At 51.1% G+C, this 27,311-nt stretch overlaps 1 protein-coding gene across 2 annotated transcripts in view; it reads right to left on the reverse strand.

The window, feature by feature from the left end:
- Positions 1 to 5,918: 5,918 nt before the first annotated feature.
- The window catches only part of FHOD1 (formin homology 2 domain containing 1), a 32,903-nt gene continuing 11,510 nt past the window's right edge, over positions 5,919 to 27,311 (reverse strand). Inside the window, exons 4-24 of one of the 2 annotated variants that reach the window (XM_083754646.1) lie at positions 21,915 to 21,982; positions 21,450 to 21,555; positions 19,258 to 19,352; positions 18,212 to 18,323; positions 17,920 to 18,014; positions 17,655 to 17,798; positions 17,303 to 17,511; positions 16,851 to 16,961; positions 15,946 to 15,969; positions 15,244 to 15,297; positions 14,176 to 14,291; positions 13,037 to 14,022; positions 12,146 to 12,298; positions 11,746 to 11,928; positions 11,241 to 11,360; positions 10,301 to 10,462; positions 9,200 to 9,390; positions 8,696 to 8,888; positions 8,337 to 8,496; positions 7,360 to 7,536; positions 5,919 to 6,865 (exon numbers count right to left, since the gene is read on the reverse strand). In XM_083754646.1, the coding sequence (XP_083610772.1) occupies positions 6,783 to 6,865; positions 7,360 to 7,536; positions 8,337 to 8,496; positions 8,696 to 8,888; positions 9,200 to 9,390; positions 10,301 to 10,462; positions 11,241 to 11,360; positions 11,746 to 11,928; positions 12,146 to 12,298; positions 13,037 to 14,022; positions 14,176 to 14,291; positions 15,244 to 15,297; positions 15,946 to 15,969; positions 16,851 to 16,961; positions 17,303 to 17,511; positions 17,655 to 17,798; positions 17,920 to 18,014; positions 18,212 to 18,323; positions 19,258 to 19,352; positions 21,450 to 21,555; positions 21,915 to 21,982 (3,542 nt within the window). In that variant the 3' untranslated portion in view covers positions 5,919 to 6,782. The remainder of the gene's footprint in view (positions 6,866 to 7,359; positions 7,537 to 8,336; positions 8,497 to 8,695; positions 8,889 to 9,199; positions 9,391 to 10,300; positions 10,463 to 11,240; positions 11,361 to 11,745; positions 11,929 to 12,145; positions 12,299 to 13,036; positions 14,023 to 14,175; positions 14,292 to 15,243; positions 15,298 to 15,945; positions 15,970 to 16,850; positions 16,962 to 17,302; positions 17,512 to 17,654; positions 17,799 to 17,919; positions 18,015 to 18,211; positions 18,324 to 19,257; positions 19,353 to 21,449; positions 21,556 to 21,914; positions 21,983 to 27,311) is intronic. The other variant, XM_083754647.1, reaches the window with a different exon arrangement.

The raw sequence follows: 27,311 nt of genomic DNA on the forward strand, positions 1-27,311 counted from the left end.
CAAAGCTCCTTCACATACACAAACACATGTGAACCTAATGATCTGGGCTGCTCAAGAGCTGCAAGGTCAGCCAGTTCTAGGGTGGGGTGGGTGTGGAGGGAGATCAAAGGGGAATGGGCTGCCTGAAGGGGGGTGGATTCCAAACCACCACCCTGGCTCAGTGATGGGGAAATACCTGTGGGAATCAGTGCTGCCTAGCACCACTCTGGCAAGTGTGACGTTCTGTCACTGTGTCAAAGTGCAGGTCATTTTATGCCTCTTTTTATTTTTATTTTTTTTAACTGGGTCAGCCAGTTTATACTTTCCATTTGAGCATTCCTTGGTGCTTTTCACTTTTAGAATGTTGCCTTGAGCTGCGGGATGCCCAGACTCCACTGGACCAATCATTTTGCAGCACCCAGTACTCCAAGGCTCACTCAATCACCTTGAAATCCTTTGTCTGGCCTTCAGTTTGATTCACAGTTTGTTTCACCAGGGGAGGCTCAGCCTCGTCTACAGCACTTTCTGGCTTGCTGGGCTGTGAACCCACTTCATTATCTACAAACTCAAATTTTTGTATCCGACAAAGTTTCTCACCAGCGAATTATTTATGCCATTAGCTGGAAAATCGGTCCTATGGAACTCAGCAAGACTGGCTTTCTGGAGGCGGACCAAAGCCTCCATCTGCCTGAATCCTAACCACTTTTTCTCATGTCATTCACATTGAATTCAGTGGGCCTTACTCCCAGGGAAGGCTTTGCACGTATAGCCTCACTGTTCAACACAGTGAATCACTCACCCCTTTCCCCTCCATCGTTCAAACACCAGAATGTTGCAGTATAAACAAATCTATACAAGAGACAGTTTTGTTTGGTACCAAAGGGGGGAGTTATTTGGGTGCAAAATACAGCATGTCTATGTTAGTGCAGAGTGTAAACTGTCCTCCCCAGATCCAGTCAGGCCTGGTTTTCTCATGTGCCAAGAAAAGGGTCAACAGAGGCCAGTGAGCAGCCAGGAGGGTCCTTGTCCCCCACCCCATCCCTGTGCCTGGGATACACTTCCCCACATCCCTGCTGCCTCCTTCAGGCAGACTAATCCGGCCCCAAGGTCTCCTCCACCACCAGCATCTTCTCTGCCCCTTTTACATAAGTGTCCCATGAGGAGGCCCTGCTCTCCTTCAGCTGTCCTCTTTTGGCACCAGCAGCTGTTTACAAAACATGCCCCTCGGGGGGGGGGGAGCGGGGGGGAGCGTTATCCTCAAAACCAGTTAGACTTACTAAAACGCCAAAGGGGAAAAAGCTCATTCCGGCTGTTTCTCTTGGAAACACTCGCTCAAGGTCAAAGTCTCACACGTCCTCGGCTTCTGCACGTACCACATTCTAGGTAAGACCAAATCCCTCCTCCTGCTGCTGCTGCTGCCCTCACATGTGTATTCCAAAGCAGGGCTTCTCAAGCTCTCTGATGTTGGGGATGGGGGCAGGGATACCCACACACATATACAATGTGGCAGTGACTGGCATCAAATTTGGTCCCTGAAGCATCCCACCCAACCTGGGATGTGGTGGAGTTGCCGTAGACCAGCAACTGTTGGTTTTTGGTCTGACACAGGCCCATGGACCAGTGCTTTGAGTAGGGCTGTTCTAATGAATCTCCACTTAGAACCATAGAACTGGAAGGGACACCAAGGGTCATCTTCCAAGCCCCTGCAATGCAGGAGGAATCTCAGCTGAAGCGTGACAGATGGCCACCCATCCTCTGCTTAAAAACCTTCAAGGAAGGAGCGTCCACAACCTCCTGAGGGCGATGGTTCCACGTAAAGTCAAGCTTCTAGCCATTATGATGGTAAAGAAAGCTTTGGTCACCAGCAGCAAAGAACCAGTGGCAACAAAGCCATTCAGCAAGGGGGTGGGCAGGGATGTTTGGCACAGGGTCCCCTTTTCCCAATTCCTCCTAGACTTCATCAAGCACTGTAGGAGGTACTATGACCAGGTTGGGCGACCTTTGATACCTGTTTGGATTTTTTTGAGGTAGGGTTGGGAAAACACAAGTCAAGAGCTACCCATGAGTATTAAAATGCCTGACAGACAGAATGTCCACAGCTGAAGCTTTCCACCATAACCATGTTTCCATAAAGAAAAGGGTTAACCTCTTGAATTTCTGCTAGCCACACCAACTGTCAAAGGCACAGGAATCCTGCTCTCCTTGAAGGCGAACCCTGAACCAGGCAAGGAACTCAAGCTTCAGGAGTTGCCAAACTCTTCTGTTCCTGGAGGTCTCTCAGCAGCTGATGTTGGGCTGGCAATTCTCAACTGAGTACAAGGCTACCTGTGGGACTTGGGACTGGGATCCGGAGGGCAAAGAGCTTGACAAGCTCCAAACAACCACACATGAATAAATTAATTGCTCAAAATAGCTTTTGGGGTACCTATTTTGTTATACCTATTATTATTATTATTATTATTATTATTATTATTATTATTAATGAAATCTGTATGCCGCCCTTCATCCAAAGATCACAGGACAGTTCACAACATAAAAAATACAAAATGGAAACACAAAATACATAAAAATGACCCGTCCTCCTACAAGCACATATAAAAGGTCACAGAATGTTTAATCAGCCCAAGGAAGGCCTGGTTATAAAGGTTTTTGCCTGGCGCCTGAAGTTATATAATAACTATTGCCATGTTATCAGCATGGGTCAAAGAACCGCCCTTTTCCTTTTTTGAGCATAACGGATTTGAGCCTTTGGCACGAACATACTCACTCATGGCGTTCCTACTATACAGAGAACAGGTGCTCACCTGAACTGCCTCCCTAATGACTTTTTATCCCCGAGATCATTCCTGCTGAAACCCTCGCACCTGCTGTTGCCATTAGTATATTTGCTATTTTTGTTGGTTTGGTTTGGCAATTTTGAGTTTTATTCGCATGTATTTAAGCTTGTGGTTTGTATGTTTGGTTCTATTTGTACATCACCTCATATATTTGAGGTGCGGAACTTGAAATGATTTTGCTTTTTTTGTACTTTGGAAAGAGATTGCAACAAAAAATTGCTGAAAACCAAAGGCAAAATAAAATGTTCATACTAGCAAACACCCACCCACCCAGCTGAATGGCTCTCCCCATGTTTCAACAAGAAGCTACTTAACAGCCCCTCAGCCGTTTTTCCCTTAAAAAAACAGCAACAGATAACAATAGAGGGCCACACTGCAGGGTTGTTGTGAGCTCCTCTTTCTGTGTTCCTGCTCCTGGCAATATGGGCTGACATAACCCAGCCTCTCTCACCCACTAGGTTTACCCTGCAACGACATTTTTATTCTCTCTACATGAGAAGGTTCCAGCCTTAACCTGTCATTTGCTTTGAGAGTTGTGGAGGCTCCTGATTAATTTGTTTCTTTGAAGTGGATTATTTGGCCAGGCAAGCTGAAGAGTGGGCTGCTTCATCGGGGTGGGGGCTCGGATGATTGATGTCATATGGGCATGTGACCTATGCCAGAACCTTGGAAACCTGTCCGTAAGACATGCTGGATCTTAGGCAACTGGGAAATGTACTATCAGAACGTTTGGTTTTATTTATACAAATGTAATAATGCACAAAGATCATATGATTAACTGATGAGATTTCTTGAATCAGATGACAGCTCCAGTTCCGAGCCTTTGGTAGAACACTGAGAATGAATTCAATAAATGCAACGAAAAGAACAGCATATGCCCAAGAGCTCGGCTCGGGGAGCAGGTGCCAGTTGAAGACAAGGAACAGGAGAGAGGGCCCCTCGTCCTTCTTCCCTTGTCTGCTCATCCTGCTTTCGCTGTCTGCTGCAAAAAAGCAATCAACTAAAGGAAGTTTCAGTGTGGCATAAAAACATGATAAAACCTCCCACCAGTCTCAGAGGAGCAGCAGGCTCTCTCTGGTTGGGGGCCAGATGATAGAAGAGTTACTTTTGTTGGAGGAACTGCACCCTCTGCACCCCCACCAGACAGGGTCTTCCTCCCCCTTTGTTTTTGCTCCAGCTCCTCCTTCATACCACCTGCCTAGGAGTGCCAGAGCCTGAACTGGCCCCCCCCTCTCCCCCAGAGACCCCTCCCCAGTCCGTCTGGCTGCAGCTCCTCCAGGGCAGGGAGCAGCCATCAAGCAGGTGGGCGAGGAGACATCCTTGCCATTCCTGGTCCCCCTTCCTGCTTTGCTGCTCCGTGGAGGGGGGTCATAAATCCCCTGTCCCTAGTAAAGCCCTCAACAGCACAGGACACCTCGGGCTCCACACACCCCATGCTCAAGCTTCTCTGCCCTCTTCCTCCTTTTCCAGAACATCCTACCCCAGTGCCTGTGTCTTACTGCTGACTTGCTGGGGGAGCAGTAGTGGCACCCCCTAGGCCTGCATTATGGTGCAAGAGGTGAAACCGTCGCTCGAGGCAGCAAGATTTGAGGGTGGAACGATCAAGGGGATAGGCTCAGTGATGCAGAGGGAGAACCCAGAGCTGAACACTAGCTTTGTAAGGCAGAAAGGCTTCTCCTGAGGGCTCCCAATTTCTCTCGGCTGCTTAGGCCAGCTCTGGCTCTCCTCCGTGCTGCCCACAGCCAAGGTGGTGTCCTCTCTATTCTTTCCCTGCAGTGTGTGGAGGAGGGAGGGCACATCCAACACTCAGAAGGTGGCAGCAGCAGCAGCTTCAGAACCACATCCAAAGGTGGCAGAGGGAGACAAGCTTTTCCTCTTGTCAATCATTTTCTACTTAGCAATCTCCTTCGTGAATCATGAGCCTCATCACTGGGCATGAGGGATCCTCTCTGGCAGGCTTTCTCGGGAATCAGCCCAGGACGGCAACTTCCCAAGTCTTGGAAACTTCCATTCATCAAGAAGCTATTGTTACTCACTCTGTTAAATTGGATTTAAGTACCCAAGCCAGCTTCCAAGCTACCAGTTTTACAGTCACCATCCTCTTCATCCTAATAGCAAACTGTGGTGGCTGAGTGCCAATGGGAATGGAGCCAAAACAGGCAGGCAGGTGGGCGGGCGGACGCTTCAACACATGGCAGAGTGAACCACGGGAGCACAAAACACTTCTTTTAAAAAACATACACAGGGAAGAGCGAGGAGGTGCGGATGCAGCCCAAGCAGGGCTGAGCAGGCTTCCTTTGGCTTCAAGGATCCGTGGAACGCCAAGTGTCCTATTATGTGCGAAAGATAGATGGTTGGCTTCAGCCCCTTCAGAAAAACCCATCGTGGAGCAAGAGGGTCTGGCTGCCCAGCACCACCGGTGACATATAAATAGTAAAATTACTAAAATATCATTGCTATTTAGCATTATCCAGTTTTGTTTTTGCTTCATTTTAGAATTTTAGTGCAGGTAGCTTTGATAAGATTAGCAAAAAAAGAATTTAGGAGTGGGGATTTTCATGGTCCCCTTCATCAGCTGATGCCAAAAAGGTTTTATGCCAGACTGTACTGGGTTTTAATACAGATGTGGAAAGGCCCACTCCCTGTTAGGAATATGCTCACCTTGTTGAAATTATTTCAAATTACCCTCTGAAAGTCGCAGAGATGTTTGGCTCAAGCCAAATGTGGTGGCAATCTGGCAGGACACACGTCACCTCAGGCAGTCAGCTCTGGGGCTTTGTTGCCACCTGCAGGCAGCCCTTGGAAGAGCAGGTGGCTCCTGTCCCTGTGGACCCTTTTCTCAGACTAGAGAGCTCTGGAAATGCCACCTCAGGGGGCCTCCAACACTCTGCTGTAAGACCTCCATGCTCTGGGGCTTTCTTCCAAAGGGGACCCTCCACTTCCCACCATGTTTCCCATCATTATAAGGAAAGCTTTCAGAAACAATAATGCTTAGCTAATGAAGGAAAGGTTATTGCCTTTTGTTCAATTTACTGACTTAAGAACAGCCTCTGTATACCAGCACAGAAATATTACAAAGAAAGAAACTATGCCATGCTGACATCAGCCTGAATTGTAACAGCCTTTATTTCTCATTATTCATTTGAACACCAGCCAACCACAGATTAGGAGCTCTATGCAACAGGGAAGCTGGCTGCCAGCTTTTTAAACCCTTGTTCAGGAATGTACCTGGACGGCAGCGGGAGGTGCCCAAATGTCCCCTCTGCTCACTCCGCTCTCCGGCTGCCCAGAACGGACCCTCAGGTTGGGACTGCTGGGAGTTTATCACACAGGGGATGCAAGCGACTCTGCTGCAGACAAACCACAGGCCAGCAGAGCCCAAGGCTCATTGGGCTCAGGGCTGCCTAGGGAGGTGGCTCCATCTCACAGTCAGGAGCGGACGGGCTTGCAGAAGGGATGTGGATTATTTGACCTACTAAGTGGGAGAAGCCCCAGGAGAGAGAGAGGCTAATTGATTTGGAGCCAGGTGGCTCCCAGCAGCCAGGTAGCCAACTCTCTTGTTCCTGAGCTATGCCTCTCAACCAGGAACTGGACGGAAACAGTCTAAACACAACACACACACACACACACACACACACACACACACACACACACAAATATAATACTTTTCTAGGCAGGTGGGGTCCCTCCCCCACACTCTGAGAAAGTCTTTGCACAGCATGGCCAGCACTGCACCACAGTCAGGGGAAGGTGAGGGGGCTGGCTTCAGGGAGTGACAAAAGCTAAACACGCTGGCAAGGTTCCATTCGAGGCAAATCTGGTGATGAGCGTCTCCCACGTAGAACTGTGCAGGTATCACAGGGCTCTGCTGGACACACAAGAAGTGGCCAGCCCTAGCTTCCTCCAGCCGATGAGCAGTCTGCTGTACCTCAGAAGCTCCTCCAAGGCCACAGGCCCTCTTCGCCATCACACAGCTACTCCAGCCGCCTGCGCCAGGCCCAGAGCCTGGACAAGTTCGTCGCTGAGGCCGTTCTTCAGGGTGCGTCTCACTGAGAAGAAGCACAAAGGGATCAAGGAAGTCCAGGTAAGCAGGGACATTCTAACACAGGCAGCTTAGGAAACCCCCATCCCAAGAGCCACGGGGCAGGAGCTCCCAGTCCCAAAACAAGGCCAAAGCTGGTACCACTAGAGCACCCTGGGTGCAAAGGGGGGATATAAATGTAAGAAAACAAATGAGAAACAAATGAAGATATAGTGGAATGTGGGACAGTCCCTTCATGGCTCTCACTCCTGCCCCTTGATTGACAAAAAAACAGAGGAAATGATGCAAAAGGAAAAAAGAAATGGGAACAAAGTTTGAATTCATAAATGATGCCCCCTTGGCCAATTGGCACAAGCAATGCCGCTCTTCTCTGCTGGTCTTGAATTTGGGTTGCCTGGCATGGAGATCCAAGCGTGCTCACACACACAAATGAATACACTTACACACAGAAACACATGGCTGCACTCTGTGAAGGGGCGATAAAAGAAGCTCTGTGCTTACGGGATTTCCGGTTCCCACGTGAGCGCTTGCGTTCCTTCCCTGCACCCGGCCGGGGAGGAGTGCTCTGGGTGACAGACTTCACCAGGCGGTCCATGATCTCTTCAGAGGCATCCTCAGGAGAGCCCGAGGCATCGTCCTCAGGAGGGGTCACGCTGGCGGGGCTGATCTTCCCAAAACCTAGAACAGAGGAGGCTGCCGTGAAAACCAGCTCCCGAGAGGCAGGCTCCCTCCCACTTTGATCACAGAAAGACCTGCATGGTTACCAACAGACAGCCTGCAGCAGGGGCTCCTTGAAAGAGCAGCCTGGCCTGCACTGGGGGTATCCACATGGTAGGGAAGCTGCCCCCATGTTCTTTAGGGTTTTAAATGTAAATACCAAACCTTTGTACTTGGGTTCAGTAGCCAAAAGTGCTGATCTTTCTGCATTGGGGTCATATGTGTAAAGCTGGGTCTCTCGCCAAGCACACAAAGCGGCTGCATTTTGCACCAGTTGCAACTTCTGGATCAGGCACAAGGGTAGCCCCACATTAGTCTGATCATGAGGCTGCAAAGGGCAAGGCTATCCCTGTCCAGGAATGATAATAGTTGGCACCCCTGGCAAAGCTGGCTCTGGGTACTCTGATCCACTGCGCTCACCCGGGCCTTTAGTAATGGTGATGGATCTAAGAGCACCCTCAAGCAATGCACCAGCCCCACAACCTCATTCAGAGCTGGGACACAACCCAGTGCCTGGACCTGGGAACTGTCCATCCGTTGTGTCAGGGTCCAGGTTCTTAACCACTCCAGCAACAATTGTAATTATCAAACCACCACTGTAAGCGAGAACACAAAGCTGTAAAGGCCAGGCAGTGGCTAGGAAGTTGGTGGCTTGGGGAGACCCCCAGGGAGAGGGGCTCTGGAGTGGCCAAGAAGCTGAATGAGGGTGGGAAAGGAGACTGACTCTACCTGGAGACAGACACATCTCCCCACCTCCCTACCTCTGCTGGCTCGGGAACGGCGGCCAGATGGCTCTGGAGTGGACATAAGCACTGTGGCCATGCTTTTGTGGCCAGCTTCATCCTTATGTTCGGGACTGGCCGAGAGCACAGCGGTGGCGGGACTGTCTTCGGGCTTGCTGACGGTCGCAAACCTCTCCATCTACAATGAGAGAAAGAACGCAGCATTGAGGAAGGGCAGGGGGGTACACCACCTGCTACCAGCTGGGGAGGCAACAACACAGATGTTGTCACAGGAGCTGCTCTTGCAAGGACACAAGAGGGCTTAGGAAGCCTCTTCACGTGCTGGAAGTTTCCATTGGACAGGTGAGGTAGGGTTAGGTGGGGCGGGAAGAACTTGCCTCGGTGATCATCCTGCCGCGGGTCTTGTTCCTTTCACGATATACTGCCCGTTTCTTCTGCTGCTGCAGAACTCGCTCCCGGCAGGTGCGGTACTCCAGGGCAAACTCCCGCAGGGTCCGGCAGAACCCTGTGACCTTTGCCTCCTGTGCCAAGCGTAGATCATAGCCCAAGTACAGCAGAAAGGAGCGGAACCTGCGGGCAGAGGCTGAACTGCAGGAAACTGACTGGCATCACCATCCTCTCCCTGCTTCCTGCCCAGGGCATTCATTTATTTATAACCTTTGTCACTCACTTGCTCTTCTCCGAGCAAGAGCAACAAACCGAACATCAAGCCACATCAACCGAGTAATCAGTAAAAGGACACCTCTAAAACGACACCCCCAGAAAGGCCACAAGAACAGAAGAGACGCCCAGCTGGCCAGCACCCTGCCCTCACAATGGCCACCCAGGGCGCCTAGTGGGAAGCCAGATGCCCAAAGGCCTCTCCCCTGTTTAACACAGACCTGTTTAACATGCGTCGATGGACCACCTTGAGGATGACGATCTTCTGGGTGCTGGAGTGAAGGAAGTCCATCAGTTTGCTCTTCAGGGCCGGCTTGGTGTCATGCTTTGTGATGGCCTTCAGGCTCTCCCAGGACACTCTGCACCGTCGCTCCAGCTGCAGGAGGCTTTCTGCCAGCGCATCAAAGTCCACCTGGAGGGAAAAAACAAGGCCTCTTTGCAATTCTTGCCAACAGCCCCCTTTCTCTCTGCGGAATGCTCCTCACAGGTGCCAAATGGACTATCCTTTTCGCAGCAGGTAAAAACATTTTAATACGGGCAGCTTTAATCATGATGTTGTTAAAGAGTTCATAGAATCATAAAATTGGGGGTTTTGGAAGGGATCCCAATGGCCATCTAAGTCCAACTCCCTGCAATGCAGGAATCACAGTTAAAGCCTCCCTAACAGATGGAAATCCAACCTCTGTTAAAAAACCTCCAGTGAAGGAGGGCCCACCACCATCCAAGGAAGTCTGTTCCACTGGTGAGCAGCTCTTGCTTTCAGAAAGTTTTTCCTAATGCTTAGTCAGAATCTCCTTTCTTGGAGATTGTGTTTAGCCTTGGAGGAGAAAACAAGCTTGCTCCATCTTCCATGTGACAGCCCTTCAGATATTTGAAGACAGCTGTCCTACCACCTCTCTGTCTTCTCTTCTCTAGGCTAAACATACCAAGCTCCCTCAACCATTCCTCATATATATAAAGCTGGGTTTCCAGACTCTTTATTATCTTGGTTGCCGTCCTGTGCACACGTTTCAGCATGTCAACTTCCTTCTTACTCAATCTGGGTTTTGGTCTGTGGTTTAATAATTCCTACTGTGCATTATTTAACATGTTCCCACTAGGAGATAGATACAGATAGATAGATGATAGATGATAGATGATAGATAGATAGATAGATAGATAGATAGATAGATAGATAGATAGATATAGATGATAGATACAGGATAGATAGATGATAGATAGATATGTCTGAAAAAAGGACTCAAGTGATATACAAGCCAAATAATTCAAAGACAAATCAATTCTGCACACAGGAGAAGCCCCCCCACCCACACAGCCCTGACCTTGGCTGAGCGAGTGATAGCGGCGATCTCTGAGTAGAGGTCCGTCGTGTCCGGGAACTTCTCCACCACGAAGTGGCACAGGTGGTGGAGCAGGGTCTGTCGGTGCACTGTGTCCTTCACCTCTGACACCTTGGCCAGGTAGCTCAGCTCAAACCCTTGGCTCTGAAACCCCAAAAATTGGAATTTAAGATGATGCACCAGGTTTGAGGAAGAAGCAGAGCCCAGGAAGAGGGCTCCTCACCTGTTCTCTTTGCAACAGCATGACAGACACCCAGCAGCTGCTACTTGCACCAAAGGAAGGTGCTGTCGCCACTACCAGCCCTAAAAGTCTGCCCTACCTCCCATCTTCCCTGCACAATGTACCCTGAGACAGGCCTTTGTCCTTGACACATGACACAGATGCACACACAATGGGGATGGCAAGAGCTGCCAGCTGAAGAGTCACTGCATGCCTGCAAAAGAGCCCCAGCTTCGAGGTGCAGGATCGCCTGCCCCCACAGCACGTCCACTGGCAGGTGGAGGGTCCCCAGTGCCTGCAGTTTGGAAAAGGGTCTGGGTGCAACTGAGGAGAAAGACCTGGCTCTGTCTGAGAGTCACTGCCAGAGTGGACTCCAGGGCGATGCAGGCAAAGTGCCTGATCTGACAGAAGGCAGCATCCTGTGACCACAGTGGACATTAAGAGGGCCCAATGCTGCAGCTGGGCCAGAAAAAAATCTGGGCAGGACCTGTGAACAAAAAAACTCAGGCACCAATCCCAGATGTCTGACCACCTGCTGAAGGAAACGGTGCTCAGCATATGCTCAAAGCTGCTTGGTGCTGGCTCCTGAACTGAGCCCCTGCCCCTGCCCTTGTTGTTAGCTGCCCTGAGCCCAGCTTCGGCTGGGGAGGGTGGGATATAAATAAAATTTACTATTATTATTATTATTATTACATGCCTCACCTGGGATCCATTCAGGAAGTTGCCCATGGCCAGGAGAGTGGCAAGGATACACTTGAAGGTTTGGTTTTTGGCCAGTTGCTGCATCCCAAGTTTCAGATCAAAAAGCGGCTCTGCAATTTCCTGCACAGGAGCACAGAAGACAAGCTGTAAGTACCTGTTTGCCTCCAGAAATTGGAGGGAGCAAGCAAATTGCTGGCCCAGATACACAGGTTCTTGCTTAGGACCCAAAAGCAATGGATGGATTCAGCAGCAGGAGGAAGCAAAGGGCAGCTGAGCGACACCTGGAACTATTTGCCATGTGGCCAGACCAACCACAGCAGCCACTCTCGCCAAGCCAGCCGGTTCCCTTGCAGGTTGGTTCACCAGCGATGGCCCTCTTGCCTTTAAGCCCAGCAAGAAGGTCCAGCCAAATTTATGGGGAGGACTGGCTAGAGCTATGGGGGCGGGATCCACCTGCACCATCCCCAATTTTAGAGGTTCTGCAGGATCCTGAGCAGGGGTGTACCTGCTCCATGGCCTCATAGTCCAGCTTGAAAGCCCACAGCTGAAGCCGGGCGGTGAGCTCAGTGATGGAGGAGAGAGCGAGGAGGAACTGCTCAGCTGAACCCAGAGGCACATCGGGATTGGCCATCTGTGCTTCCTGGATCTTCTGCTTCTCCTCCTCGGTTGGAACCATTGTCAAGATTTTCTGCAAAACAAGAGGGAAGAGGGTGTTGGGTCAGGACACAACGACTCCACCTGGCCCTTCATGGCAGCTTTCCCAAACTGGGTGCCATGCAGATGCTCTGGACCACAAGTCCCATCAGTCCCAGTCAGCATGAGCGAATGAAGCTGGGCCTGATGCAAGTTGTAGTCCAGAAGGCCTCTTTATGGTCAAGGGTTCTCAGGAGAGACAGAATTCTCACCTCAATCCCTTCCTTGTTAATTGCAAATTCATCGAAGTTGACAATTGCCGTCTTGATGATGTGTACGGGAGGCAGCGCTGTCAAGCCGATGTTGATGGCATTGCTCCTCTTGGGATCCAAAACCACAATTAGCTTCTTCCCATCAACAGCTTTCTTGGGAGTGAAAGAAGGGAAGGGTTGATGTTTTTGTCTGTCACACTATCACCCTATCTTTGGGGGTTCTCCTCTTTCAGCCCCACAACTCTCCTGCGAGGTAGCTTAAACTGACAGGTGAGGCCTGGACCCAATGTCAACATGCGAGCATCATGACTGGGCAGGACAGGCAGAGAACCCCAGAGCAAGATCGTGGCTGGTCTCTGCCTGCAAAGGACAAAGCTTATTCTCTTTGACTGACAAGAACAGTCTCTGCCTGAGGCTCTGCTGGCTAGGCCCTGACAGCACAGCTTGCTCCAGGCACATTCAAGATGGAAGAAGAAATCACATGGGCTAGAAGTCCTTGAAGGCAAGAGGGTCGAAGGGGCAGTGATAAGGAAGAGCAGCACTGAATAGAGAGACTGGAAGCCAGAGAGAAGCTCAAGGGCAGAACCCAAAGTCCCTGGATCAGTTCTTGGCACCTCCAGGGAGCAGGCCAAGGGAGCTTCCAGAGCCCTAGGGAAGCTGCTGTCAGACCAGGCCAAGGGTCAGACTCAGGGCAAGGCAGCTCCTTGGGCTCCTCTGCTTTGAGCCTCTGGCACACTTATTTCAAAATAAGTGTATTAAAAAAGCTCTGCATTCCCTTGCCACAATCCCACTAGAAAGCATGGGCAAAGCCTCCTGCAAGAACCCCACAGCCCAAGCTCAGGAGAGAGTCCTCCTCCCTCCTGTAGCCAACACTGAGGAGCCCCAACCTACCTTCGAGCTAAGCACCTCCTTCGTCTTGGACTCGAAGAGATGTTCCATCTTGGTGGTGTCGACCTCCACCTTCTCCAGAGATGCCCACAGAGTGGCTGGCCCAAAGGGGTCTCCTCTTCCTTCCCGCCTGGCAGAGCTGTCCACGTTCTTTAGCTCCCTCCAGAAGAGCTTAATAGTTTTCTTCTTTTTTGCTGGGGAGTGGGCATCCTCCCTGGAGGAGCCCAGCAAGCCTGGAGGAGGACAGCCTGGTGGGGGTGGAGGAGGCGGGGGAAAGGCACAGCCTGGTGGGGGTGGAGGAGGGGGAGGGGGAGGGGGAAAGGCACAGCCTGGTGGGGGTGGAGGGCAGCTGGGAGGGAGGGGTGGAGGGGCCGGAGCCCCACTGGCAGCCACAACCACATGGTCAGGCACAGTCTCTGTTTCTAGGATATCAAAGTCTTCCTCCTCACCCAGGTCAGAGAAGTCCATATCTCTGATCTTCAGGTGCTTGGGGCTGAGCTCCAGGGGCCCTCGCATCACCTCCGCTCCCTTCCTGTAGGGAGTCATGAAAGTCCTCTCCAGGCTCTGCAGGCTGGCTTCCGCCTCAAGGCTGAACTGAGCCCGCAATGGCCGGGCCCGAAGATTGGAGGGGCTGCCCTGTTTCCCATTGCTCTGTGGGCTGCCTTCTTCACTCCCGGTGTCTGCCTGGAACTCTTCTGCTGGGGCAAGAATAACCCCTTCCAGCCTTGCAGGGCTGTTATTGGAGAACAGTGTGTCAAGGTTGAGCTTCTTTCCAGGTGCAGGGTGGCTCTGGGAATCTTCTCCATCGCACAGCAGAACTGGGCTTTCTGGGCTTGGGGTGCAAATGGGACCCAGCCCAGGGCTGCTGCTGGAGAGCCCCTCGCCTGACAGGCTCTCCCTGGCCTCTTCGCCTTCAAAGCCAGCCAAGGCCAATGCAGAGCTGAGCTCTGTCCCATCGCCGTTTCTCTCTTGTCCTTCACGCCACCTCCCTAAGGGCACAGAGGAAGAGTTAAGGTTTAACTAGGAAAGGAGACAAGCTAGGCACTTGACAAGCAGCACAGAAAAGGAGAAGCATCAGCAACAAGCCTTTGGCCAAACCAGGGATTGTCGCAAACTCTGCCGGCTCTTCTGCTGCATTATACCTGGGGAGAGCTGCTCAATGCTCGGAGTAGCTTCAGCAAGGACCTCAGCTCGCCCCTTGGAGATTGCAACCAACTTCTCTTTCTGGGAAGCAGCAAGATTTTCCAGGAAGCGTGCTCTATGAGAGAAGCAAAATGCTACATCATTCAGCACCAGGGACACAATGTTCCATCACCACACAGCAAGCAGGATGAGGCTCATCCCACACAACAGCTGTCCCCCCCCAGAGACTGGTAGAGCCAATCTATCAGATGCTGCAACACACAGGAGGTCCAGCACTTGGCACAAATGCTGACACCCATCAGTGGTGGTTCCTCTGAGGCCCAAAGCTCTCTCGGCGCCTGTTTAAAGAGGTACAGGCAGAGATCCTCAACAGCAGCAGCAAAGGAAACTGCGCAGACCCTCCTCCAGCCTTCTCTCCCCAAGCTCCTACAGTTTTCTTCAACACAGGACTGCTCCAGGACAGCCACACTCCAACTGGTCCAGGGCCCCATCTCATACAGAACCCAGCAGCCTATGGGGTGGGAAAGGGATGTCTAGAAAGCATGGTACCTCAGCCAGCCCCCAGTCCTGCTCCCTGCCCTCTCCTGTGGGCACCAGAAGGCCAGCATTGACCAGGACAGTGCAGCAGATGGAAGAGAGAGTGGGTGGGTGGCACACAGCAGCTCAAGCCCCGCTCAGCCCTGTAATTCACTGGGGGTCCCTTGGCAAGTCACTGCTGCTTCTCAGCTTCACCTCCTCTGCTAGGTAACCTGGGTTGGCTACTGGGTGGTCTTGCCATCAATGCTGCCCTGTATGAGGAAACATGGCAGCTGGGATGGTGGGTCTAGAAGAGGCCCAAATGCAGCTTGCTGGATGAGCTGCCTCCAGAGGGCCAGGAAGGGCCTTTATCAGTGACAGAGGGCCAAGGCTTCCATCCACCAGGCACTTTTGAGGCCATTGTAGAGATTCAGGAGGATTCTTTGCCTGAGGAACTCAACAAGGATCAACAAATTCCTGGGCCTGAAACCAAAGCGAGACCTCCAGCACCAGCCTAAGCCTGATGAAACACACATGTTCTCTGTACTTACTCAAAGCGCCTCAGAATAGGCTTGTCCCCACATACTGAGGGGCTTTCCTCTTGCCTGGGAGAAAAAGTCAGTTAGTGCCACTGGGCACAGGAACCACACTCTGCATGCCCACAAGCTCTGCCAAGGCTACACCAGCTCCAAAGCAGAGAGGTCCATGCAATCTGGGGGTGTACTCACTCCTCCTGTCCAGCTGAAATCCCACCTCACTTCCCTGCAGCCACTCATTTTGGTGCTCCAAGTCTGGATGAAAGGGCTGCTCATGCATGCACCAAGGTCACGAAGGCCTCAGAAGTCTGCTCCTGGAGCCCCAAGCAGATGCCAGCCACACAACCACAAGTGGAAACACTGCAGCTGTTCAGAAGTACAACACGGGGCTGTTGCCACACTCTTGACTCTGTAAACTGGTCCAGAATTGTGTCCCCTCTTTGCTGGTGCCTCAGTTCAGCTGAGACCTTTGGCCCTTCACCCCAACATACTCCCCTCCTCTGTTGTGTCAAAGGCAATCCAGCAGGATCCAGACCCAGAAGTCGCTGGAGAAGCACAAAGGAAGAGGAGCCCAAACCACATGCCAGAAGCCCCAAGCCTGAAAACAGATCCCTCCTTCAATAATTCAAAGCTACGAACAGCAGAGGAAAGGAAACCATAGGGCCAAGAGCATCACACGCAAACACACACACAAGATACATCTTTGGCATCACTTACCAAGCAGGGGCAGTTTCGTGAAGTCTGGAAAAGGAAAGGGAGTTTAAGCAGGAGAGCACGCGAGAGAAGCAGGTGGCAGAAGAAGAAAAAGAAGAGGGATGGTGGGCTGGGCCAGGAGCAGAAGGAGGTGAGGGCACAATAAGAGGAGAGAAGAGGTGAGAAAAGGGACTCTCCAGGACAGCTTGCTTCAATGTCCAACTTGTGCAACAAGGATGACTGCCTCTCCCAGCCCAGCAGGCCCTTACCCCCACCAACAGAAAAACCTGCCACCCTCCAATCCGCCTGTGCTCTGAACTCTCCTGCCTTCCTTCGGCACTTGCAGAGGAAGGGGTTCAGCACCATTTACGGGGAGCAGAATCCCCCCTGCACCTCCCCCCCATCTACAGCAGGACCCTCCATCATGTGGGGAGGGTTACAGAAGCCCATCTCAAGAAAGGAGGGGGTCAAGTATTTGATTATAGACTCCATTCACTTTGGGTGAATTGCATCAGAGCCACCAGATTCTTTCAACCACCACCACAGGCCCCCTCCTCTTCTAAGGCTCCTGCTGCATTTCTCACTGCCACGCTGCACCCTACCCTGCAGGACATGAAAAAGCCCCTTTGGAAGGGGAGCTGCCTTAGTGGACAGCAGGGGCTGCCACCTCCTCCCCATCCACCATTGCTAACCAGACACCTCCTTGCCACAGCTGCCTCCTCAGAACTGCTGGCCAGGGAAAAAGAGAATGGGGAGAGTCAAGTCCATCTCCCCTGGAGCTTCCAAAGGGCTCCTGAATCTCCCCAGTATGGTCAATATCTTCCCCCACATCTCCTCACCTGCCCCCCAGCCCAATATACTAAGCTCAGTGCTTCTGGCAGCTCTGAGCAGGGAGAGATCTTGTGTCCCCTTTGGCGAGAGAGACCTACTTGAAAATGCTCCTCTCGCCCAGGCTGCCACTCTGCTCTTCTTCCACAGGAACAGATGGCGTGGAAAGCTGGACGCTGGATGCGCTGCTGTAGATGCTCTTGAAGGCAGGCCTGGAAAAGGGAGAGGGGGAAGAGCAGGAGGAGGGCTGTGAGCACACAAGGCTCCAATGGGGGCCCATCAAGACTTTCTAGTCGTTCTGAGGCAGCTCCCTGGAACAGGGCCGCCTGGGCCGGGTGAGGGGTTCTGAGGTGAGATCACAACAGGCAGGCAAAGGTGGCCTCTGGAGGACCCACATGCTCCTCTTCCAGCCTCCCTTTGCCTCCTGCCAACTTCCGCCAACTGCCCCACTCTTTGGGCTGGGCCTTTTCAACCTTCTTGGCTCAGCTTCTTTCCCACCAGTTCCGTGCAGAGCAAAAGCCACAAGCAGAAACTGCCTTGGCCAACAACTCACCTGTCTTGGCTGCTCTCTCTGTCCAGGCTGGGAGCCTCTGCTGGACTGGGCTGGGAGTTCTCTGCAGGTCGAGCCCCTTGGCCTTCCTCCTGGGCCAGGATGTAGCCCAGGGAGCGTCGCTGCCCCTTCCGGCCCTCTTCCCCTTTCCTCCGCTCCTTGCGTGTTCCAGGAGGAGGCTCTTCCACACCATCTTCGTACTTGAGGGCATTCTGCAAGGAAGACAGAAGCTCAGGGTGGGGCCTGGTAGGGCAGGCTGCTAGGTGCTGAGTGTGTAGTGGGGAAGCTGCCTGCTTTTTCTAGAGGCCTCCTCTTTATATCCAGCTCCCTCCCGCCAAGGGGGAAGATGCGTCACCTCGTAGATAACCAGCTGCTGCTTCAAGTCCAGGTCAGTAGCCTTGTTGGTCATGTGCTGCTGGATGATGCTTTCCATGCCCTGCTGCTCCAAGCAGTCTGTCACATCATAGAAGGAATCCTGGTCAGGGAGGGCAGCCAGAGTCTGCACAACACCAACACAGGGCACCATAGTCAGGGCAGGAAAGGTGCTCAGCCCGACTCAGCCCAGCCCAGCAAAACAGCCTGACACCTGCTGCTTCCCTCCCCACCTGGGCAATATTCACCTTGTTGATGAGTGTCATGGCGAACACCTGAAGCTCCGTGTCAGCTCCATTCTTCTGTTCCAGGATTGCCACGATGGGAGACCACGGAAAACCACCTGCAAGGCAATGAGTAAGGCATGTGGTTGACCACACAAGCCAAGGAAAAGACCCTCCTTTCTCCTCATCACTGACCTGGCCCAGCAAGGGGCTGCCTGCTGTGGTTCATTGACCGCTCTTCCGTATCTTGAGGCTAATGGGATCAGACCCATCTCTCTCTCTCTCTCTTCCTTGGGCAGCCGTGTGGCACACTCACCTCTGACCTGCTCTGCCGCTATGACGGCCTGGACAAGCAGCTGGGCATTGGATTCCGTGAACTCCACAAAGACCAGCAGCAGCTTCAGAGCCGTCTTCACCACCAGGCGGTACTAGCAGAGGGACAGTAGAAGTTGCTTAATAGTGGGCCAGGCTACTGGGCTCTACTCATAAGAAAAGCCTTCAGAATCAGGCTAGTGGCCCATCTAGTTAGCATTCTGTTCAATCAAACTCAGCCTGGCCTCCCCTGCGCTGACTGTTAGCCAGAGCTCTCCAGGGTTTCATGTTGGAGACTTTCCCGTCTTGCCTTGAGATGCCACTGGGGATTGGTTCCTCTGCCACTGAGACCATGACCTTCTCCTGTGGAGGGAGGTGAGAAAAGCTGGATGGAAGGAGCTGGAAACTGGGCCTCAGTCAGGAGGACATCACACAATCCTCTCTTTTCAAAGCCCATCCCACCTCCCTTTCTCGTAACACTGGAATTTGTGCACATCCAACAAAGCTGAATGCGGGAAGATTCAGGACAGATAAAAGAAAGTATTATTCACGCAGGGCATAATTAAACTACAGTGGTACCTTGGGTTACAGATGCTTCAGGTTACAGACTCCATTAACCCAGAAATAGTACCTCAGGTTAAGAACTTTGCTTCAGGATGAGAAGAGAAATCGTGCGGCGGCCCCATTAGCTAAAGTGGTACCTCAGGTTAAGAACAGTTTCAGGTTAAGAACGGACCTCCAGAACGAATCAAGTTCTTAACCAGAGGTACCACTGTACCGAACTCCCTCCCACAGGAGGCAGCGATAGCTACCAGCTTGGATAGCTTTAAAGGAGGAATAGACAAATTTGTGGCCACAATTGCTATGTTCTTCCTCCACTGTCTCTGAATACCAGTTGCTGCTTGTGGGCTTCCCATTGGGGCATCTGGTTGGCCATGGTAAAAACAGGATGCTGGACTAAGTGGGCCACTGACCTGATCCAGCTTCGGCTTCAGGGCTCTTCTGATGCTCACAAGGGGATCTTTCCTTCTGTGACAGCCACATACTCACCAAGCTCCCGCACAGCGTGTACAGCCACTGCACAGTCTCGTTGTGGTTTATCACCCCCATCATCCCATCCACAAAGAGCACGATCTGGCTGAGAGCTGGAAGGAAGGAGCGAAGAGCACTGTAAGGATGCCAGCTGGCCATGGGCAACTGATGTGCCTTGCTCACTCGCTTGCAGTGGAGCTTCCACACGATGCCTGCCACTCAGCAGCAAGTCTCCTCTGCTCCCTCCTCTGGTCCCTCTATCTCAGTCTGGCTCTTTGGCTTTCAGGGTGTTGTCTTTCCCCCCACCCCCGCCATGCAGACATCAAATTGGGGAGTGGGACACTAGGTGGTGATGTGAGAAGAGGGCCTTCCCAGTGGCTGCTCCCAGACTTTGAAACTCCCTTCCTACAAAAGCTAGACTGACTCCCTGCTTGTTGTCCTTCTGCCGGCAGGTGAAGACTGTTTTATTCCGACATTGGGAACTGACTGTTCTTTTAAGGAAGGGGCTTTTAATAGTGCTGTGCTGTTTTATACTATCTGTATTTTAAATACATTTGTTTTTATTCTGTAGAATTTTAATTACTTTTTAACTATTCTCTTTTTATGTTTTTAGTTTCTTGTATGTTATGTGTGCCATTTTAATTTGTGTAAGCTGCCTTGAGTCCCAAGTTTAGAAAAAAAAGGTGGGATATAAATAAACGCCATAATATTATTACCAATACTACTAGGAGTTGCTACACAGCAGATGGCAGTGCCCAGAGGAGGCAGGTGGGCAGGGCAGGCTAGCTGTCAGGAGTATGGATTGATTTGCACATCTGACAGGAATGACTTGGCACAAAAGGCTGCTGAGGCCAGGGCAGGCCATTTCCACCCTGAGGTGCAAGCTGCAAAGTTAGGCTACTTCCAAAAGAGTCCTCTTTGTCAACAGGACCCACAGAGGCTGCCAGGTCTACAAAAGGTCCCTTCCAGTCACAAGCCCCTGAGACTAAGGGCCAAATGAAGCTTTTAAAACCAGCCTTATGGGGGGAGTCTGATACCTTCCCCCAGCTGCTGCTTGCCCCATTTGGGAAAATAGACACACAGTCACATCTTCCTTACAGCAGGGCAAACAGTATTTGTCCATGAGTGACATCAGAGGAAATAGCATCAGAAGGGGGTGGGGAGCAGACAGAAAAGGTCTCAGCTCCTTCCCTCCACTGGTGCCATGGTCCTAGGAGAAAAGAGATGATCATGGAGACCAACATCTCCTTTAATTGGGGCCCAAAGCTCTGTCATTAAGAAAAAGTGGCCTCTCAACTTTTAACCTTAATACTTTAACTCTAAAAAAGAAATAAGGTATGTATTATGTATTATGTATTATGATGTGAAATTTGTAAAATCTGTAAAACCAATAAAGATCATTTTTTAAAAAGGAAAAGAAAAGAAAAAGTTGCCTCTCCAAGATGGCTCATGAATTGCAGCTGACATTTTACACGCTTAATTTTGCCTGTTTGCACATCCCCAGCTGAGTAGCCAGTGAGATGGAGCTATCACCACACCTGGAAGGCTCAGAAATGGGTCAAAACCATTAAAAAACCTAACCACAATAAACTTCCTAGTACAGCCAAATCTCATCACCCAGCCACTATCCCTCAGCAGCAGTCTAAACCTGGCCACTGAAATTTTGCTCAGGCAGGAAAATATAGGAATGCTTAAAAGCAAACAGGAGAAATAAATCCTGCAAAGCCTGCCTACACCAGCTTTGGATCTGCTCCCCATACTGGATTAAGCATCAGGGAGGCAGAGAGACAGAGACAAGAGTCACACACAGTCCTCACTGTCAGCATCCCTCAGATCAACATCCTACATGGGCAAATGCAGACCGCAAAAAGGGGAAGCCAAGGCATCTGTCTATTTATTAAATGTATACTCCACCCTTCCTCCCCAAGGAGCCCCAGGTGGCAAACAGCAAGGGAGAAAATAACAAAAAACATATTTAAAACAATTTCAGTACAGATGAAAACTGGGAAAGAGCTCCACTTAAAAGACTCCTCCCAGAGATCTCTAGGGTGCTCTATCCTTTTTCTGGATATTCAGTTGGGAATTGGAGGTGTCAGTTTAATTTCACCGACTTTGACTCTTTGGTGGGAGGTCCCAAATGTTATCCACTCTAGGGGCTCAGATTCTCTCTCTCTCCCTCTCCACTTCCTGCTGGCCTGGTGGTCACTCACCCCTGAGGATATAGTTCTGGTAATTCTGGTCAGCCTCAGCTCCCACTGTGATGAGACACGTCAGCCCTTCTGAATTCACAAACTCAGGCACCAGGTCCTTATCCTCCTGCAGCAGAAATCCAGAGAGAGGAATGTTTGCAATCTGCAGAAAAAGGTCATACCGTGCATGCTCACCCCTCCACTTGCAACCCACAATCTGTCTGAGAGAATCTCCTGCTGGGGAAGGGTGCATGGGGGGAGGCTGCCTGCTTATTGTCTTCTCATATAGGGAACAGGTCTGTGCACAGTCCAGTCTCACAAGAGGAGAGCAGAAGCTGCAAGAGCAAAGAGGAGGGGAAATGAAGAGTCAGCAACAGAGCCTGGTGGTGTCCACACAGAGCGCTGGGCTGGCTGGCTCAATCCCCCCCCCCCAACAAAGCCGCGCCTGCTGGGGGCAGAACAGGGAGGGCCTGGCAGGAGCCTTACCTGGAAAAGCTGCTTCAGTGAGAAGAGGGAGCGCCTCAGTTCAGGGCCCTTCGACCTGTAGAGCTTCTCTGGAGGAAAAACAAAATATTTCTGTCCATAAAGAACAGGCATCCCATGGTCCATCTCAGAGCTCCAAAAGAATCAGCAGCAGGAGGAGACCCCTCCTCACCAGCTGCTTTCAGGATGCCTGGAAGTGCTAGCTTGGAAGAATGCAAAAACAACCTAATGATGTGGCACAGCCAGACTAAGACTTGGGCAACCAGGGTTCAAGGCCCTGGGTGACCTGGGGCCAGTCACTTGCCATTATTTGAAGAAGCAAAACCAAGCAAGGCAAAATAAGCACAGTAGCTGCAGCTGACCAGAAACAACTGGCCCACCCAAAGAAGAGAACCCCACAAGCACCTGCTTCCCTTTTAATTTTACAAGTTCAGTCTTTTCCACTCAAAAGCATTTCTCTACTTGAGCACTTTGATGCAATTTATGGGAAGGAAAGGAGCAGCTCCTCTGCCCCCCGTGCCTAAAAACGTCCTCCACTGTCCTATAGCACTAAAGGGCTGAGGTTTGGGACTGGCTGCCATCCCTGAATCTGAGCACTTTATATAGCTAGAGGGAGTTTCTAAAAGAACTTTTAAATCTCATAGCATGCACTTTCTTATCTAGAAAGGGTGGATGAATCCTCTCCTACTTTCATACCGGTAACATCAAAGACAATCCAGTGTAAGGAGCCCTACATCAGGCTGCCTTTGAAGACTTTCAGAAATTGCAACTGGTGCAGCTGCCAGGATATAGGCTACTCTCTCTTTCGTTGGCACCACTGCCACGTGGCTCTCTCTCACACATTTGCTGCCCAAGAGGGCTCCTATGAATCAGCACAGCAACAGAAGCATCACATCAAATGCTGAGGAAACAGACTGTCAATGCTCCCTCTGAGCCAGAACCTCCCTGGATGTTTAGAAGTAGCCTGAAATTTATCCCTCTGTTTAAGGCCCCTTTTCTGGCCAAGCCCATCTTGACAAGTTCGCCTACTTCTGTCCGGGAGTGTCCAGCCATTCAGTCCCTCCTGGACATCTGAAGTAGCCTGGCCCAGCCCCAGAGGGAGGCCCTAAGGGGTGCCTCACCACCCCTAGAAACCCCTGAGAACCGTGGGGCTTCCAGGGCTGACTCTGGAGGATCTGCTTTCTCTTGTCCTTCCTGCAGCCCCCACCTCAACTCATGGGCACTGCACAGGCTTGCAACTCAAGTCAGACCAGACACAGAGCAGGAAAGGGCAAAGGGGTGTGATTCAGTTGTGTGGGGAGCACAACTGTGGAGAATATTGCGAACCACCCTGAGATCTTTTGATGAAGGGCGGTATATACATCTAATAAATAATAGTAAAACAAATAATAATAACAAGGAATAAAGGGCACCACGCAATGCCTATGGATTGGTACAGAACACATCATCTGCCTTATATGGAGTCATTAGACCACTTGGTCCGTCTAGCTCAAAAAGCATACATTCAATGAGAGCCAGCCATGGCTCTCAAGGGTTTCACGCAGAGGACATTCAGAACCTCACCTAGAAATGCTGCTAGTGGGGATTGAACCTGGGACCTTCTGCATGCTTAACAGCTGCTCTTCTACCCCTCCCCAGAAAGCAACCGCCCCTGTGGGGCTTCCGTCTTCTGAAGCCAATATTGGCTCAGGTTTGGAGCAGAGAGAATCAGCTCCTCTGGCCAGCTCTCCCTCTCATCGGCCTTCCTGCGGCCGGGGATCTCTTCCCAGGCAGGAGTGGTGCCACTGACAACAGGCAGGAGTTGCCGATGCTCTTCTACCACAAAGCTATGGCCCTTTCCCCACGCAAAGTGGCACTGCCAAAGGTTGCTCCTTCGGCTCTGCCTGCCCCCTCTTCTTTCCAGTGACCCCATTCCAAAACAGAAGAGTAGCTGCGGCCATTCTCCTCAGGCCACCTCTGTGGGCCAAGCGCCAGAGAGCAGCTGTAGCCCAAGTAAGGCCGGCTGGCACAGAGCTTGCAGTCTTCCTGTTTTCTGCAATACTATATAAATATCTCTTACAGCTTCCTATGCACAGACGGAGACCTCTGACAAAAGAGAGAGGGAGGGAGGCCAGGCTGCTCTTTCTTCTCCTCTCTCAGCCCAGAGCCAGAGCACAGGACCTGCATACTATAAACAAGAAAGCGGAGGGGGCTCCTCTTCCTGCCTGGAACAGACCAAAGCTCCATCAAGACATGGATGTGCCATTTGCAACTCCTCCCTCAGGCACCAAGATGTCAAGGTAGCCAGTGTCACTGACTAGTCAAAATGAAATTGCAGGTAATGCCTCTCTCCCTTGAGGCATTCTCTCTCAAAGAGAATGGTATAGCAGAGAGGTCACCGGCCCTGCTCCGCTGGTACCATCTGGGACTTCTGCTTCTTCTTGGTGTGACTGCTGAACAGGTGGTGGGGATGTCCTGACCCCCTGCAGGTGGAATGGTAAGGCAGGTGAAGGTGCCTACTTGCACCCCCATTTTGCTGCCCACTCCATCAATTTGCAGCATTCATAGGAATCACTGCTTGCTTGCAAAGGGATGTGGGAGGTACAGGCAGGCAAGCAAGTGCAGAGACAGACAGGCAGTGGTGAAGGCAGCTGCCTCGGGACAGGGTCTTAGCAGGTCCAGGGGGCTGGTTAGGAGGATGAACACCTTGCTCCAAGCATCTTGCTTTCCAAGTCACTCTTACTCCACTCAAAGCACAGGGGTCTCACCCTGGAGTCTGCAAAGGAGCAAGAGTAGATTTTACTACAGCAGTGGCAGCCTGCGAAGGTGGAGATGAGCAGGAGGCAGAACGGAAGCTCCACTTCCTCTATGAATGAAGACAAAACCTCCAACACTTCCTGCCTTGGCAGCCTGGTGCACAAGGGTCTGGCAAGGGAGCACATCTGCATGCCGATGACAGTGCCACTGCTGGGGATAGGCACGTGAGCCAAAGAGCATGTGCACACAGAGGAAAAGAGCCAGACATGGATCAGGCAGACAGGAAGGAAAGAGGGGGACAGCTCAGAAGGTGCAGGAGCGGAAGAGCCACATGTGCAGCAGTCCCAATTGTCTTCTTGGGAATGTTGTTGCTCAAGAGGTCAGAGAGTCCTATTTCAGCAAAATGACAGCAGCTAAGTTAATGGACTTGGCCACTGCCTTTGGTAGGCTATGAGTCTGTGGCACAGATATGACACCTCCACCTAACAGCTGCATATTGCAGGTGGAAGGAAGCTTGCAAATGCACCAGGAGATCCCCTCTTATACAACCAACCATGAGCCTACCCACAAGTAAGCATGGTTACGGTTACGGTGAAAGACTCACCCAATAGGCTAGCAGTGAAAAGTATCTTCCCAAACACTAGCTGCATTCAATCTAGCCTTATTCTCACATGCCTTTACACATCATGCCTTCCCCCTTCAAATGGAAGCATGTGGGGCATGTCAAATTACCAACCCTTGCAAAACTTTCTCATCTTCAAGAACCACAGGTTAAAAAGTTGTATGTAGGTTTCACTTTCATTTTAAAATGATCTTATCGTGTGCTTTCTGTAAGCTGCCTAAGGAACCACTGAGTTCACATGGGCTGTTCACTTCCCCTGTCATGACAAGTTCTTCACAAGTTCCCAGCTCCTGCATTTCAAGGCACACACTGTGTGACAACCTCCGGTGGAATAGTACTGCAGTACTGCCCTTCCCGCACATGTCCAAAATTAAAAGTTTACCCAACTTGAACTGAATGAGGTTATGGCACTCTGGAGCTGTTGTGGCTTAAAATGAGACTGAAGACAGCCAACTGGGCAACAGGCCTAAATGCAGCAGTGGGAGCCTCCCTGGAATTCCTTGCAAACTTCACTCTGCAGGAGGGCACAATTGTTTCCACACTGAGGAATCATCAGCTGAATGGGGAGGTGGGGGAGCAGGGCAGGCATCTAGGAGAGGGCCAGTCCTACACAAAGAGCCCACAGACCTGGTGCCAGAGGGAGGAGAGGTGTCCCTTCTATTGCCTGGCACCAAGGACAACAGAGGGATACAACTGGATATAACCCAAAAGGTTTCACCACGTGTTAAAAATTTGAACAAGTTTTTAAGACCTAAAAAGTGCTTGTTAATAATTGAAGGCAGAAAACCCAGGATATGTTGCCAGGCTGCCCAGAGTGCTTCTTCCAACCCCTGGAAATGAAGGGCCAAACATTCACATGGACAGACATAGCAGCAGAGAGCCAAGTTCGTCACCAGATGGCACCTGCTTAGTCCTCTTTCCCCATCACTTTCTGGGCAAGGAGGAGCACCAGGTTATGTTCAGGATCCAGCAACCAGGAAACTAGCCTAGTGCATTGAAGGGGAATTCAGCAGGCCTGTGCAGAGCTTGTCTGAGGCTTGGGGGCAGGAGTCCTATTGGAATAAAGTTATAACCTCAAACCAAAAAGCAGCCAGTCACTGGCACAGCCCCATGGCCAACTTAGCCTCCAAGGCCCAGGGCAAGTGTAACTGGCAGCCCCTCCCCCAAGCAAGGACCTGGGATTTAGACTTGCTTTTCTCCCCAGACTGTCAGCTGCTTTGTAAACTGAAAGAAGCTTCAAAAGCAACTGGTGATATGTAGGGGAGGTGGTCAGCTTTGTGATGGCAACTCAAACACACCACATAGATGAGAACAGGTTGCTGGATCAGACCAGTGGCCCAACATCCTGTTCTCAAAGAAGAGGCCCACTAGAAGCCTATGGGATGTACATAAGCACAACATGCATGCAGCAAACTTCTCCCCTGTGGAAATTCCCAGAAACTGGTATTAAGAAGTATCCTTTCTCCAGCAGTGGAGGTAGAACACAGCCATTGTGGCTAGTGGACATGAAATTGTCTATTTCATAGGCATGAAATTGTCTATTTCTCTTTTAACATCATCCAAGTTAGTGGCCATCATTATCTCTTGTGGAAGTGAATTCCATCATTTAATCACACACCATGTGAAGAAATACTTAATTATGTCTGTCCTGAATCTTCCAACATTCAGCAAGTCAAGTCTGAGAGCTAGCACGGTACATAGTGATAATGGTGATGTACCGTATCAGAACATGTTATTTGACCAGTGCGATAAAGCACGCAGATTTTAATTAAAAGCTGGGAATCACTTCTTTTCTCACCAATGGAAAACATTTGTCTAGCAGGCTGTGGAGTCCCCCTCCCTGTAGGTTTCAAGAAAATGTGGGGCAGTAGAGTCTATCTTTTCCTGGGCAGAGTTATGCGAGACCGATTGGATTCTTTCTGCCTAAGGAAAAATACCATCGGGGTATCAATCAGCACCTACAGTCCTACTGCAAGAGAACGCAACCATGCAAACAGAACCCACTCCCCCCAGGGAAAAGGCCTGGCACTGGACACTTCTCT

Source organism: Podarcis gaigeae (assembly GCF_964106915.1).
Source record: "Podarcis gaigeae genome assembly, chromosome: 8".
In the NCBI taxonomy this organism is placed as follows: Eukaryota; Metazoa; Chordata; class Lepidosauria; order Squamata; family Lacertidae; genus Podarcis; species Podarcis gaigeae.